This window comes from Salvia splendens, chromosome 20 (assembly GCF_004379255.2).
Source record: "Salvia splendens isolate huo1 chromosome 20, SspV2, whole genome shotgun sequence".
In the NCBI taxonomy this organism is placed as follows: domain Eukaryota; kingdom Viridiplantae; phylum Streptophyta; class Magnoliopsida; order Lamiales; family Lamiaceae; genus Salvia; species Salvia splendens.
The window spans coordinates 20,219,196-20,235,225 of NC_056051.1; the positions used below are offsets into that span (position 1 = coordinate 20,219,196).

Genomic DNA, 16,030 nt, shown 5'->3' on the forward strand with positions numbered 1-16,030 from the left:
TTTGCGTCCCGCCCCGGAGCGGGCTGATGCCCGTCCGCCCAACCTACCACCCCGCATTTCGCCGTCGGCGCCCGCGCCCTCCACTATAGGCCAGCCCGCCACCCGCCCGTGAGACGCGGGCTATAGGGCCGACGTCCCCCATGCCATAGTGGACACCGTCCTAAATGAATGAGGATTCAATCTCCAAAAAAATTAAAACTATATGAAATATCTATGATTAGCATACATTATAGGGGATGAATAAATGAATGAGGACTCAATTCTCCAAAAAAAAAAAATTAAAACTATATGAAATATCTATGATTAGCATACAATTATAGGGGGCTTTCATCCTTTCCTAACTTTTCTTAAGTTGCTACATGTAATGTATTAAAAATATCAACACAATGGTAATAAAATATCAACATACAACTTAAGATGATATTTTAATACATTATGTTTACATTTTTAATACATTGATAAGTTAGCAATTTAAAAAAAAATTAACATTATAATAGGTGGATTTGTATAAAACTAAAGTTGCTGAAATATTTATATTTTAGCCATTAAGTCCATAGAGCATCCACAATGATTTTAGGGCTAGCCATAGGCTAGCCACAGCTCCTCCCGTCACATCATCTGCACTAAAAACTCTTTATGCCACATCACCAGGACAAGCAACTGGACAAGCAATAGGCTAGCCACAATAAACAAAATTATAAAAAATAAATAATTAACAATCACAAAAAATACGGAATTAAATTTACGACACAGATACGGGAAAATTCAATAATAATAGTAAAATTAAAAAAAAGTACATTAATTTAAAAAAAATTACATTAATATAAAAAAAATTACATTAATTTAAAAAAAAACCATCTTCCACACACGAGCCCCCCCCGCCTCCGCCTCACTCCTCGCCGTCGTCGCCGTCGTTGTCGCCGCTATCCGGGACCCCCACCTCTGCGGCATTTGAGCCCGCGTCTGAGCCCCCCAACCGTGCCGCGGCGGCATCCAAATCGACCCGCATACTCTCGAGCATTGAGTGAAGAAACCTCTTCTCCACGGGGTCAGTTGCCACCACCCTCCATTCAGCTAAGATCTTGTGCATCTGAGCCCGCGTTTGTTGACGCGCGAAGAAGGCGAGCTCGGTTGGCGACGAGCCAACAGGGGGGATGCCGACTGGACCTCCTGGGACCCTGGGCGACCCCCTCGCTACCCGTTGCGCCCGCCTTTGCCCAACCGGGCGAGTGCGGCGAGTAAACGATGGAGGGGACGGGAACTCCTGAACATCCTCGGGGAGGTCGTGGGAACCGCCGCTGTAATCACCGACATAGTTCAGTCGCTGCTTCTTCGGCCAGCCAGCATCAACACCTGCCCGAAACTTCTCTGAGTCCATCAGGACCTCATAGCAGTTCCAGTAGGTGAACTCTTTATAAAGCCCGGGCACGGGGAAGGCTTTCTCCGCTATCCTCCTGCTGTCCTCGTCAGTTTGGCCACTGGTCTGCATGCGGAGGGCGTTGGTGTACAAGCCCGAAATTCGGGAGACCGTAGCCCTGATTCGGTCACACCCCTTCCGGCACTCCTCCCCGCTGTGTGGCCTCCCCTCCGGGCAAAATGCCTTGTAGGCTGCTGATATTTTAGCCCACAAGTTGACAATCCTCTGATTGTTCAAATGGAGGGGGTCATCGCAAACACTCACCCAAGCCTTGGATAGCGCGACGTTCTCCGCATCCGTCCACTTCCTCCGTGCCGGGCTGTCGTCATCAGCCGGCTGCGACGATTCGCCGACCACCCTTTTGCCCTTCCCCTTGCCCTTCTTCTTCTTTGGTGCGCCCCGACCCCGCCCTACTCCCCCCGTTGAACGGGAGTGTCCGCATCCTCGAGATCTATCCCTAACTCCTCTATGGAGAAAGTCTCACACCCAGTGAACTGCGTCTCCGATAGGGTCGATGTGTACGAAGAAGCAGTCAAAAACTGGAGCGATAGACATTGTCCCCCCCGGCTGCCACCCCGGCATCATCTGCATCCCAGGTTGCATCCCCCGGTACCCCCCTGCCCGCCCTGCATCCCCTGCCATCCCGGCATACTACCCCCGGCTGCCATCCCGGGCATCATCTGCTGCCAAGGGTACATGTTGTAGTACCCGGCCATCGGACCACATCCACCTCCCACGGGTACCGTGGGAGTTTGAGACCCGCTCGTCACTGGAAACCCCTCGTTGTTGTTCTCCATTTTGCTTTATTGCTCTTGTACAGAAATTAAGTGAGAGAGAAAACTCGTTAAAACAAGCGATGCGAATGAAAATGACGTGCAAATCGCATACATATAGTGTTTCGAAAATTAAAAAAAAAGTGATGCCCGATCGCTCGCCGATCGCCCGCCGATCGCCCGCCTACAATGACGGCCAGCCGATCGGCGAGCGCATCGGCCAGCGCCCGAGAATCGGCGTCCGCTTGCCGATTTTTTTCGCCGATTAGGCGCTAGCCGACTCCAATGGTTCGGCGAGCGAACCGGCTAGTGCCGAGAATCGGCTAGCCGCCACTGGAGATGCTCTAAACAGTTGGAGGTGATGCATCATTACTAGTGACATTTATCTTTAAATCAGTAAACACTGAAATTTACCATGATGCTAGCCCTACTAGAGGAAATAATGTTGATTATCATTTCTACAGTTGAAGCTACCAAACCATAAATACAACAATATAAAATCAGTAGGTTCCTAGTAGAGTAAGTTGTCTATGTAAAATAATCTAAAAATTATTAGCCCCGTTCAGTGTCATAGAATTAGGCTTGTGAAATTGAAATTGGAACCTTCAATTCAAAAACTAGTGTTTGGTACCCCAAAATATTTGAAGTTTGAATTGAATTATAATTTCAATTCCTCTTAATTCTACAATTTTAATATCATGTCAAAAATCGAAATTAGAATTTCAACTAGTTATAAAATTGGACAGCTTCACTCACACACTAGCACACACACTAACATACATACACATTATATAATTTTTTCAAATTTTAAATTTAATTTTATATCGATTACATCATTCAGTTCCTTCTAATTCAATTATGTAGAATTACAATTCCTATTTAATTCTAATTCAGTATATAGAATAGACCCTTAGTATATTTTTTTAGTAATTGTTTATTTTTTCCAGCAAGTTAATTCAACTATATTAATTTCAAGGTTTACTCTCCAAAGTGTTAAGCACTTAAGCCCCTAAATAAATCGATTAACTGAGCAGAATCAGGAATCGATTGGTTTATACTAACAGAAAATATTTCGATTCCGATTCTGATTCCAATGTCGGCATGACTCCAATTTCGGTTAACATGTCAATCGGTTAGAAGTCGACTCAACCAAATAAGCATGCCTACTCATATTCATTGATTTTTAACATTAAATACGGCATACAATTAAAAAAGCACAAAAAACACGTGTAGCTATAATTTTCTTTTAAAGGTCATGTGTAGGTGTGCTACAAGAAAATTGGAAATAAACACATCAACTCGAAATCGCTCGAAGATGGTTATTTCATAATGGAACTGTACAGAACCGGACGCAAACGAGCCGGAGGTGATAAGAAGTTTATGTGTTAAAATTGACGCTGAATCCAGATGGAATTTCCAAAATTCTGACATGGCGTCCCCTCCCAAGACCCACATTCCTCTGCCTCCGGATCCAGGTAAATTTCCCTTTCCAAAATTTTAAAATATTTTGTGTTTAATTTGATTTGATGCTCGTAGCTAATTTTTATATGCATTTGCATTGATTTCACTGGTTGTTTATCGCTTGATTGAAACCGGTACTCTAATCTGATTAATCAGCTGAATTCTGGAGCTAATCGCGAAGTGCGGCTCGTTGTATTATTAGATTTGTGTATTTCAAAATTTAGGCGTTTTATTTGATCGGGAGAAGTGATGCTATAGGCGGATTGATTTTGCGGTTGCGGCTCGTTTGGATCATTTGAGATTTTGCTTCTTGTAATCGCCATGGATTGTTGTTGGCGGGGCGATGTTTTTGTGGAAATTTGGACTAAACGTTAATAGAAGCATAAATGTTGTGTTGTTGTCAGTAGGAGTTGAAATTATTGAAAAAATTGTTTAGTAATATAGTGCGGGTTGCTCATTTTTTGAAAGTGAAAGTTGCTGGTCCTCTGATCTAGTAAATAATGATGTTGTTGAAGAGCAGAAGCTTGGTTGTATTTTGTGTGGTCTTTCTATTTGTGTTCGATCCCGATAATCGCTATAGCATCTTTTTCAAATGCATTGCGATAGTGGTATAGGGAAGTGATATTTGAGTTTGAAATAGTAGGAGGCTAAAGTTTGACGAGATAGTGCCTTGTTTTATGTAAATGCATGACATGCTGCTATGGGCAAGCCGTTCCAGCAAAAACTTCCTAAATCATCTGATTTCCTTTTCAAAAGTGACTTTTCTACTTGTAGGTGACAAATCCTTAAACAGTGAAACATGTGGCCCTTCAGTTCCTATCCATGTTGTCACCCATTCAACTCAACTTCCGGAAGAATTCCTGCACCCTTCACCTGAGAAACAAATGGTCATAGGCTTCGATTGTGAGGGGGCTGATCTTTGTCGGCAGGGGACGCTTTGTATCATGCAGGTTCTTGCTTTAGTTCGAATTAAAATGATGTGTTTGTATTTGAAAAGAAAACAAGAACAGATTTCTAATATATATTTCCATAATATTACTTTGACCAACTGAGTTGTAAATTTATGTGCGTGATTGACATTTCATAATATCCTCATCCCGACTTTTGTCAAGTTAATGCATATGGTCTAGTCATAGAACTACGTTAATGACACACGTTGATTTTCTTCTCATTTTTTTATGTTAACTAGCTGTAATAATTTAAAAGAAAAACAAAAACTCCGACTAAGTGGTTGTACCATGTTGTTGCTTCATGCTTGTATTCCTGGTTACCTGGAAAAGTTTAGCATTATAGCTGAAATCACTGAAACTTTCTCACTAGATTTAGATTATTACAGTGTGACTGTTTGGATCTTTGCTCTGCCTTCTAAACCAAACAAAGGGCTTCATTTTCTGAGCTAGTTTCCTATATGATTAATAATGCCGACCAGTTGTTCATCTAAAGAAATGCTGTTGTTAGAGAGAAACTTTATTCATTGTGCTCTTTTGCTGCTGAAGCTCACAAGTGAGGCTTATGTAATTCTCACTAATAGCATTTTACTATGCAGCTCGCTTTTCCAAATGCAATATACCTAGTTGATGCCATTGAGGGTGGAGAGGCACTTGTGAAAGCTTGTAAGCCTGCACTTGAGTCTAGCTACATCACTAAAGTAATCCACGACTGCAAACGGGATAGTGAGGTCTCTTGGTGATTGCATTTGTTGCTCCTCCCTTCCACTTTCATGCACCCCAAAATGTTTTATATAATGTTTTTCATACGTCCTTTTGTATGTTGCAGGCATTATACTTTCAGTTTGGCATTAAGTTGCATAATGTTGTGGACACCCAGGTTTGTACTTCCCTTTGTTTTTTGATGTCAAAAAACTAATTGATATAATGTGAGTAATGGCTATCATCACCCTCAATCTATATTCTGTATGGTTATATTGTATTAGCAGGTAAGGCACATGAACTCTCAGCTAGGAAAAGGAAACAGTTACTACTAACTCTCCTTATCAATCGTCAGAAAATACAAAAACTTATTGTTATGTAGATAATGTAGTTCATTTTTTTTATCTACAAATAGTCCTCTTAATCCTCTTAACTTGACGTGTTAATTCATTTATTTGAAGAGTTTTGGTCTCATTTTTGTGCCATCAACATCTGTTTCCCTTTTCACTTAAATCGTTTTTAGTGATTGATGGGCTGTCAAGTTTTAATTAGATATATTAGCTTCATTACTTCCGGGCTTCTTGGACTCAATATCTACTTAAAAGTTTGGTGATGTATGTTTGTATGCATGCTTGCATGGGCAGCTTTCTTCTAGCAGGCGAATTGAGTTGCAAAGCAGTGTCACATTATCATAATTCAATTGCTAGATTTTAATGACAATCCGATTCTTATCCCTTTTTTCACAATCAGATTGCATATTCTTTGATCAAGGAGCAAGAAGGGCAGAAAAAAGTGCCAGATGACTACATATCATTTGTTGGCCTGCTTGCAGACCCACAGTTTGGGGGTAATTGATTTGTTCTGCACTGTTACCCTTATTACACTTTCTGAACTGTAACATTGTGAGGGTGGATTACTTGTTGCAAAATTTAGTCGGTATTTATTCTGTAAATATATGTTGATGCGGATGAAAGGCTATAAGAGTGAGGGTCTGATGCCTCGAGCAGTCAAGCTGTAGACTAATCCTGTTATGCAGTCATTTTTAGGAAACTTTATACTCCATATAAATGAGGTGAATGGATAAGTTATGTGTATATCTTCTAAGAATACATTTGAAAAGGTTAGATCGATTGATATTAGGATGGAACCTGAGTAGATTACCCTCTTTCCAATTTTTGTTCATACTAGTTGGGCCAAATCCAATTTCTTTCTATTCAATTTATTAACTATGGTAGCCATTTAATAGCAAATGTTATTGTATGAACGTTGATTCAAGTGTATCAAAACTGACTAAAAAGTGTGAAAGAGCTGATCTTGTGAAGTTTTATCTGTTGCATAACTGTATAAGCCTGATCTAGTTTTTTTAAAACTCATCCTGCATGCCTTTATATATTTCTTTATGCTTTATTTGAGCTGTTTTTAGCTTGCTATTTTCACGGTTTTGGACCTTTTACTGAGTGTCACCTCATATATTTTTCGTTTCACGTACCTTGTGAGTATGTTAATTGAAGAGTAATTTGACACAGGAATATCATATGATGAGAAGGAAGAAGTTCGCATTCTCTTGAGGCAGGTTCGTTTTTTCTTGATCTAGTTGATTAACTTAATATGGAACTAAAATATGTTCTTCTCTTCATCAGTCATTGATGGGTGTGCATTATTATTTAATTGGCTAAATGTGTTTCATATTATGTGTATCGCAGAATCTTTGCAGTAAACTATTAAGCTACTTTACCTCTTTGCAATTACTTCTGTTAGATACATTGATGCCATTTCAAGTAGAATTTCAGAATGTTCACTTCTGCTGACATCACACTTAGGTTGTTGGAAGTAAATGTTGAGCTCCTTTGAATGCTTTATTTTTATTTTTATTTTTATTTTGGGTTGGATGCAATCATGCAGAATGACAACAATACTGCCGAACTTTGCACTTCATTGCATAACTTTAAAATATTCAGAACTATAACTTATAACTTCTTCCATCTAGTATTTGCATTGGCCATGTCATTCTGCAAGACGTTAAGCCCTTCCAAATGTGCAGATCAGGATGAGATTCTAGCTAAATTTGAAATAATTCACCAATTTCTGCTGGTTTTACACTTAGATATTTGGAAAAAAAGTCTCTTATTTGGAAAAAAAGCCCCCCTCTGCAATAGTTAAATGATAAACTGTTTGTTGTGCTTGCTAGAGTCTTAATAAGTTGTTTTGTTCCCAGGATCCCAACTTCTGGACATATCGACCATTGTCTGAATTAATGGTCCGAGCAGCTGCAGATGATGTTCGCTTTCTTCTGTTAATCTACCATAAGATGGTGGAGAGGTTAAATGAGAGATCCTTGTGGTATCTTGCAGTTCGTGGTGCACTTTACTGCCGCTGTTTCTGCATTAATGATAATAATTTTGCAGATTGGCCAGCACTGCCTCCTGTTCCAGGTTTTTATTAATGATATCTTGGAAGCTTTGTGTTTTCTTTATCTCTTAAGAAGTTAATAGATGGGTGGATAAGTATGTAGACATGAACTGCATACTATAATTATAACACCATGAATTGCCACAGAATATATAATTACCAGTGTTATCAATCTCGTATGGCGGCTTATGGCGGTTCGCCTAAAAACCGCCACAGGGATATGGCGTATTAGTATGGCGGATATGGCGGTCAATAATTAAATAAATAAAATAATACTTATATATTTATATATAATTCAGAAATTAGAAAATAATTAAAATATAACATTTAAAACACTTTAAACAATTAATAAAGTATAAAATACAACTCTAACCTCCATGTTTCTTGCATAATGCCCCATTCCTAAATACAGTACACATGCAATGTTGTCAAATGTCGGATATGGCGGTGCTATGGCAGCGACATGGTGCTATGGCGTTTCCACCACTGAACGCCATGCCATAGCGCCATGGCGCCGCCATATCCGCCATTTGATAACATTGATAATTACTCATCAGCATTGTTGTGATTTACTAAGGCTCATTGTTATGAAATGTATGAATTTGGATTAATAATAGGTAGAAATGTTAGCGTATAAAAAATTGAAAATTCGCTAAGGTTCCTCAAATGTACGTTTTAATAGCTCTGGTAATTGAGCTTCATAATACCAGAAAGTATATGACAGATCCTAGTATTTACTATTATCCAATATGAATAAGGCTAGGTGGGCTCAGTACTGGCCGTGTATCATTCAGAATACATATGATGGGCGTGCGACGTGATTGTGTTGATTATAAGTAGATATGGTTGTATTTCATAAAGCTGTGTCACAGACTTAATACTTTGTTGGATGTTTAATTTTGCAGTGCAATTGCTGTATTGCTTTACCCAACTTACTAATGTCATATACCAGTCTTGTGGCTAATTAATATTGTCAGGTTTTGAAATGTCATACTAAGTTGAGACATGAGTTAGAGTTGCATGGCTTGTAACTTTAGGTCAAAATTGCTGAAGTGATTGATTATAGGTTTTTTGGGGGAATTGCAATTTTTGTTTTTAATGGATGATCTGGTAAAATTATAAAATTCACCTTTGGTACTATCAGCATTTTTAATACTATATGTATATTTGGGAGACACTTGTATGTTATCTTATACATGCTTTTCAATACTGCAGAAACTCTGATTGCTGATAAACAAGCTTCAGAAGAAGAAATCCTATCTGTTCTTGATGTTCCACCAGGAAAGATGGGATGCATAATAGGAAAACGAGGAGCTAACATACTGGAAATAAAGGAATGTTGCAGGTATATAATTTTGGACAAGTTATAATCTCACTTTTTGTTTCATCCGTGATGGCATTGAATTCTCATCCTGCCTACGTCCTGTATTCAACATCGAATTCTTATGGTCATGGGTCCAGTTATTTACAACATAGGCGGTCTATGCACTTACAGTTAATTAAAATTTGTACCGAAGAATTTTGTGAAATTAAACCTACAGTAATCTAGGCATGCTTATGGTATTAGCACCTTCAGATGTCAATTAACTTAGCTGTGAAATAAAGAAACTAGTCACTCCTGTTTCTGTAAATGCTTATCTCTCTTGTTCGGGTGAAACTTGGGTTCGATTTCATCCTTCCTTGTGATGTGTCTTTGCAGCGCTGAAATCTTCTTTGGAGGTGATAAAGGTCCTCCAGACAAGGTTGGTATTTCACTTACTGTGACTGTAAATGCCATCTTGTAAATTCTTACATCTTTTCATGTTCAGTTGGAAATTCTGTTGTAGTAAACTTATTCAAGATTTAAATGAAATAAAAATTGTTATGGCCTTTAATGAATAATGGTACAGATGCTAACCAGATAGGCCACACCAGTTGCATTTGAGGAAACAAAATACAACCCCCCTCTATTGTTTCCATGCATTCTTCTTTTTCTTTAGAACTATATCAACTGTGAAACAAAACTTTATCAAAGTTCCCTAGGAGATCTTTTATGTTGTGATGTATCAGGGTGCTCGTTTTCTATAATTGCATAACCTTTTATGTTAGCTAATTCGTGTGGCTTTGGTGCAGGCCTTCATAATTGGCTCGGTTAAGCAGGTGAAAAAGGCAGAAGCAATGCTAAGGGGTAAAATGCTACATGTCTACTATCACTAGAGCTCGGTGTAATCAATGTAAGGAACGTGTGCTTGTGAAAAATATGGGCGAAAGCAAATCTAGTTGCATCTACTATGATTTGTAGTCGTCCGGCTGTACTGATGCTAGACCAAACATGAATCTGGGACCCTCCCTGCCGTTTCAACTTCTTAAACTCATCTGCATATTAATCTTCTGCATTAATCCTTCAAGTCATATAAATATTCACTAATATATGCATGCTTTATAGTGAAATTGCCTGGACTAATTCAGAAAATGTTGAGTGTCTTTAGGATTTGAGAGGGAGAGAGGACCAAACGACACAACAAAAAATGTCACTGATTTGTATAACAAGCACCAATTAAATGGCATATAGTACTTCGCAGTAGAAATATCTGCTAGATATAACATGTATATTTTTCAAATTTCTGTAATAGCAACACACAATAACAATATGGGCAATCAGTGCACTACGTCGGCTAGCATTCCATGAAGCTTCACGTGCGCCAAAAGCCCAATCGTTGATCAATTTCCCTGACAGCGAAAAATGTAGCAAACAAATATTAGGCAGTTTTGAGGAAAAATAACTCATTTTTGGAAACTTCCAAATTGGTTGTGTTGGCTGCTGCTTAGGTTTGAGAAGAAGTTGTCATTTGTCGATGTCAATGTGACCCCCGATTTACCGAGCATAGGCCCACTGCCCATAGGTCCGCCCATGTAAAACGGAAGCAAAGCTCCCTTGTCTTCTGATGAATCACTCAACCCACCAACAATGCCCACACCTGCTAGGTTAACCTTTTTAGCTACAATACAAACATCACCATCAATAACTAATCACATGGATTTCAACATTCTGAAATTTTCAAGAATGGGTCAAGTACAACAACAAAATGTTGGATATATATAGCGATAAACAAAGATCAAGAGTGTTAGTTGGAGTTTGATGCAATGTACTTACGTGCAGTTATATTTAGGTCAATTAATCCACGGCTAAGAGAATCAGACCATATTCCAGATTTGACTTGAAATTCTTTCTTGGGTGGGGGAGCAGAGGTTTCAGGAGAAGATCCCTTCATGTTTCCATTGCTTCCTTGATTAGAAGAACTCTGGTTAGATACCACTGATGAAGGATCTGTATGAGAAGTGAAGACACCGAATGGGTCAGAGCCATCAAAATTGTTCATTGGAACATTAGCGAATGGATCGGAAATGCTGCTTGTTCCATCAGATTTTGAAGCTCTGCTGCCAACTGGATCAGGAGCAGCAAAAAAATCCATTGGTGCAGAAACAGCAGGAGTAGGGGCTGGCTGAGAGGCAAATACGTCGACATCAAACTGCAGAAAGGCCCAGAACCAGAACAAGGTTAATCAGCTGGATTGGGTGGGGGGGTCTATGCATTTTCAAGACTCAAACAATGCAATAAATAGTCTAATCCTGTAAAATAGAGATGAAACTGATAAACTAGGTGCCTTGCCCTTTGCTGAAATAAAATGATAGCTTTACCTGTGTCTCGGGATTTTCCTCTGCAGCTGGTTGAGGAGTGGCTGATACAAAAGCAGCATCAGCAAATAAATCAACCTCCGATGGATCATTGTCCAAGGAAGTAGACTTATCTGTTGGAACAGATACAGGGACATCCAAGAAGTCACCCAAAAGATCTTGTCCAAAAAGATCGACTTGTTGGCTTCCCGAAGACTGTTCTGTTAAACAGGAAATACATTTAAAGATAATACACTAATACCTGTACTAGAACAGCGTAACTTTCTCAAGGCAGGCGAACAAACTCATGCACAAATTCTAATCAAAATAACCATTCAGAACCTCATATTAGAGAAACTAAGCAGTGAGAGAGGAAGCCATCAGAGGTTTATACATCAGTAGCACTGAGAAGTACGAGTGCCAGTGTCAATAGAATCATAGAAATACATATCTAGTCTTTTCATGTGCTTATTATGCCACCGCACCTTACCAAATTACATTAAGAGCTATTTCTTTGATTGATGTCATGCAAATAATTTCATGTCTACGGTCTACCTCATATACTAAATTAAAAATTAGAGGTAACTTTTGAAATTATATGTTTTATAATTTAGATAAGAAGTTTAAATCAAATGACCAAAATTCATCAAATATTTATAGTTAGCGATTCAATTATTTCTTCTGACCTAAGATGTGGGATGAGTTAGCCCACCAAAATAGTGATACGAACCGGCCTGACTAGTTAGCTTAGTATCATAGTGATATAATTCAGCGAATATATCCAAGGTGACTAAGTTCAATATCAGAAGTGTGGAGGTTAGCGAGTGAGCACACATATAAGTCCATTCTTTAGTTCCATACTTCCATGTTCAAGTGAAACCGTGAACGTGGAGGAGAAGTGTCATTCCCACAAAAATAGAAAGAAGTCTAGGCAATGCATCTAGGAAGAGATGAGCTTAAAGCACTGATACTTACTGGCACCTGACGTCCCTCGAGGATCAAAATCATCAAAATCTTCATCATATGTGTTTGAAGATGTATTTTGTGAAGAAACTGAAACATATTCATCTGGCTTGCTGGTTTTTGATGCACTAGAGGCCTGAGAGTCTTCAGCTGTGCTGCAATAATCATGGAATTCAGAGAAAAGAAAGCAAGAGCCCTATCAAGCAAAATGAGCAATGACTAAATTTTAAACTAAATGAAACCCAGGGTGCAGAACTCAATGTCCAAGGAGTTTGTGCAAAATATAATCCCATTATATAGTAGTATATCAAATGAAGATCCTTTAAATCAAGAGGGAAACGGTTACTGAAAAGCCCTGCACTCCCTGGGAAGAAAATAATGAAAAATATTTTGGCAGTGATAAATTGGCTAAAATGTGCACATGGGGGAAAAGGCGTATCCACAAAATAAAAAGGGAAAGTTTCTGTGAGTTAGAATTTCGTCATCATTTCAATCAGCTAAAATCCATTTAATAACACAAATGCAACATTTCACATGGATCAAGTCATGAAGAATAAAGCATATATGAAGAAATTGGTGTCCTCCTCCAAATCAAGCACCAGTGATGATAAAATGATGTCTGAATTTGTAGGTCACTCAAAAAACAAGAAAAGCTGTGATATTATTTAGATGTTGCAATTCTTACAGAAAATGATGGAGAATTGTGAGCTAAAACGCTAAATTGCACAGCAATATATGAAACAACACAAACCTGCCATTAAGAGATGACTTTTTTTTGAATTAGTGATCGTTCCATATTTATCTTCACCAAATTCATCCTCCTTATAACCAACATTAAATGATTCTTTATCTTTTGTGCTACTGAAACCTCCATATCGCCCACTATTAGCAGAGCTAGAGCTGAACGATGCTGTACCGGATTTGAAAGTTATACCAGATGAAGAAAGTCCAACATACCTAGCAAGCAATGACAAAGTTCATGCACCCCCAAAACAAACAGACAGAAAAATAATAAGAAGTAATAAATGAGAAATTAGACCTCACACATAAACTTACTTATCACGATTTGCAGCAGCTTTATTCCTGACTTCCTGCATTTTTTCTTTATTATTCAGAAGAGCCACTATAGTTTCTGCTTTTTTTCTCACATTGATCCCAACATCCTTTCCACTTGGTTCCACATACTCAAAACTTGCCAGAGACTGGAAACATAAAACTTAAAACCTCTATCAGCCAATAGCCTTCTAGATCATTTCGTATGTTAGCAAGTGCATTAGTAATAGTTGGTCAGGACTGAAGACACTTACAGATATCTTAAAAGTATGTTCTATTATGTCATCAACTGCACGTTCTGAGCCATGTCCCACCAGATACTCTATAACGGTCAATGACTAGCATTGGAAAAATTAAGAAGTTAGTCTTCATAGATCTCAAAGGCAATAATTCGGAAACAAAAAGTTCAGAGAAGAAACTAAAAGTAAAGAACAATGATAAAACGTTTTGTTCATTTTGCCCTGAACAAAATTTGATGTTGGTACCTTGTAGACAAAACGCCAATTCTTGCCAGTCTCAGTCAGTCTTGTCCAGAGGACATTCATGACCATCTGGCATTCAGTGCTGCACAATATGCCAACAGATGAGAGAAAACAAAGAAAACAGACGAGGAAGTTTAAAGCATACGAGAAAATAGCCAACTTCTGATAATTTTGTAAGTGAAAAGAATAGGAAGTACAATTTCTTTGTGGCTTGTGCTATTTCTGCCAACACCGTGCCATGAGGACCCCAAGGTTCATCATCTGTAGCATCCAAAACCTAAAATAAAAAGAACAAGTAAAAAAAACGATCTTATAGATGCTGATTTTTGGAAATCAATAGTAATTGGCAGCAAAAGATGCATGTTTGATAGAAATCCAATTGAATATGGTATTAACTCATCACTACAGGTCTAAACTACTTTTCTAAAGTTCAAATTACAATGGTGAATGGTGATATTTCATGAGAAGAAACTCATAAAATCTAAACATATGAGCTAGACTAAGTACTCAATACATTGAGGCCCCTTAGAATTACACGTGGTCCAAAAATCTAGTGTTAGGTTACATTATATAGTGCCAGATGATCAAGGATCCTTGTTTTCTCACCATCAGCTTTTGGCCACATTTACCAAACATTAAAAAACTACTAGTACTACTTTGATTTGATAAGAAAACAACATAAATACAAGGAAGTCAACTGCTAACACCAACAATGTCCTGCTTAAATTATCATCAGAAGAACCTCAATATATCTGAAGAATTAACTAGTTTAGATATCCAATGTTTCAAGTCCCACGATACCGATAACAGTAACAATCTACTACCTAAGCTGAATTTTCCAATTTAATTAATTGATCCGTTGCCGATACATCCCAAAACACAATTAACCAACGAAATTTAGCTCAGGAAACGACGAAATCACTTGAACAAATTAGTGTTACCTTTTGTTCTATCTCTGGAACCTTCAACACCTTCAGATTCACCTCCCTCTTTCTGCATTTAAACGCGAAAAAAAAATGAATGAGGCATCCTTATACAGTGCGAGATTACTAAATACTTGAATCTTAGAATCGATAAATAAACCACATACATTTCACGGACAGTTTGATCAAACACCTTCATGAAATCCATGGCTGGATCTGCTGGAATACGAGATACACTGATCGAATTCTTTAACTGGATAAGATCTGCGGATTGAACGGATCGATTGAACTAATGCGAATCGATGAAGCGACAGCATATACTAAGTAAAATGTAGTGATAATATGTGATTTAGGGGATTGAGGTGTGAATTTATATGTTTTTCGAGTATAGTTTTCATTTTCAACATACAATTACAAAAACCAATTTTAGCATTTGCATAAAATATATGCTAGCAATTTTGATTAATTACTCCGTGTGCCCCACACAATAGGAGTCACCTCTAAAGTGGACAGGTGTTTTAAGAAATATAAAAAATAGTGAATTGAAAAAGTTAATAAAATATCGAGCCTACTTTTTTAGGTTAATTTTATAATAAAGTATGAATGAAGTGAGTTAGGAAAATATGAGACATGTCTACCATTTATGGTAAACGAGAATTGTGACTCTTATTGTGGTAAAATGTAACTCTTATTATGGTACAGAGAAATATATAACACTTCATTAATATCCAACTTATTTTTTCTTTCATGTACATGTAATCCTATGACTATGACTCTATGAGTATCCAAACCTGAAACCCGACTAATCAGGACAGAAATACTATGAACGGTGTCAATATAAAGTCAATGCAAATATTTGGATATTAAGTTTTTATGTCTTGAGATGTAATTCTCTTCAAATATTTTTTATGATATAAGAATTACATCTAAAACAAAATTAAATAGAGGCTTCAACCGGAAATGCCAATGTCATAAGGAGTAATCTCTGCTATTGGTGATTTTGTTCTCGAGGTGTAAATATTAGTAGTAATTTTTCATACAAAATGTTACTCTACATTTTTGTAGTGATATTGAAATTGACATGGAAATAGATACCTCATTTTTTTCTATGTTATCCCAGTAAATTGAGTTATTTTCCTCTATCAAATAATAGTAATAATAAGTTATATAAGTATCCCGTATTTTATTGTTTTTTTTTTGGTAAAGAAATTTTATTGTAATTTTGATGGTACTTGATTTTCTCTTT

The 16,030-nt window shown here is 37.8% G+C and overlaps 2 protein-coding genes across 3 annotated transcripts; one reads left to right on the forward strand and one right to left on the reverse strand.

Annotated features, from left to right (window-relative positions):
* Positions 1-3,496: 3,496 nt before the first annotated feature.
* On the forward strand, positions 3,497-10,161 carry LOC121782996 (piRNA biogenesis protein EXD1-like). Of its 2 annotated transcripts, none has more exons than XM_042181023.1 (10): positions 3,497-3,665; positions 4,408-4,601; positions 5,198-5,329; positions 5,428-5,478; positions 6,051-6,147; positions 6,827-6,873; positions 7,516-7,732; positions 8,925-9,054; positions 9,409-9,451; positions 9,822-10,161. In XM_042181023.1, the coding sequence occupies exons 1-10, from the start codon at positions 3,620-3,622 to the stop codon at positions 9,903-9,905; spliced, it is 1,041 nt and encodes a 346-aa protein (XP_042036957.1). In that variant the 5' UTR covers positions 3,497-3,619; the 3' UTR covers positions 9,906-10,161. The 2 variants fall into 2 exon arrangements, with proteins under 2 accessions (XP_042036957.1, XP_042036958.1); XM_042181024.1 differs by having other exon boundaries at positions 3,501-3,665; positions 4,426-4,601.
* Positions 10,162-10,203: 42 nt separating this feature from the next.
* Positions 10,204-15,191, reverse strand: LOC121782591 (clathrin interactor EPSIN 1-like). Its single transcript, XM_042180493.1, has 11 exons — positions 14,952-15,191; positions 14,803-14,854; positions 14,059-14,138; positions 13,865-13,943; positions 13,634-13,717; positions 13,383-13,528; positions 13,072-13,283; positions 12,339-12,476; positions 11,388-11,584; positions 10,843-11,218; positions 10,204-10,687 (listed from the first exon to the last, which is right to left on the reverse strand). Exons 1-11 carry the CDS (start codon positions 14,990-14,992, stop codon positions 10,473-10,475), a joined length of 1,620 nt encoding a protein of 539 aa, XP_042036427.1. The 5' UTR covers positions 14,993-15,191; the 3' UTR covers positions 10,204-10,472.
* Positions 15,192-16,030: the final 839 nt, after the last annotated feature.

Bases quoted from the DNA above. Each gene is read 5' to 3' on its own strand.
- LOC121782996 (XM_042181023.1), top strand. From the start codon at position 3,620: ATGGCGTCCCCTCCCAAGACCCACATTCCTCTGCCTCCGGATCCAG. The intron at 7,733-8,924 runs GTTTTTATTAAT...TCAATACTGCAG, and splicing joins AGCACTGCCTCCTGTTCCAG to AAACTCTGATTGCTGATAAA. The intron at 9,055-9,408 runs GTATATAATTTT...GTGTCTTTGCAG, and splicing joins GAAATAAAGGAATGTTGCAG to CGCTGAAATCTTCTTTGGAG.
- LOC121782591 (XM_042180493.1), bottom strand. From the start codon at position 14,992: ATGGATTTCATGAAGGTGTTTGATCAAACTGTCCGTGAAAT. The intron at 14,855-14,951 runs GTATGTGGTTTA...GTTTAAATGCAG, and splicing joins GATCAAACTGTCCGTGAAAT to AAAGAGGGAGGTGAATCTGA. The intron at 13,944-14,058 runs GTACTTCCTATT...CATATTGTGCAG, and splicing joins GCACAAGCCACAAAGAAATT to CACTGAATGCCAGATGGTCA.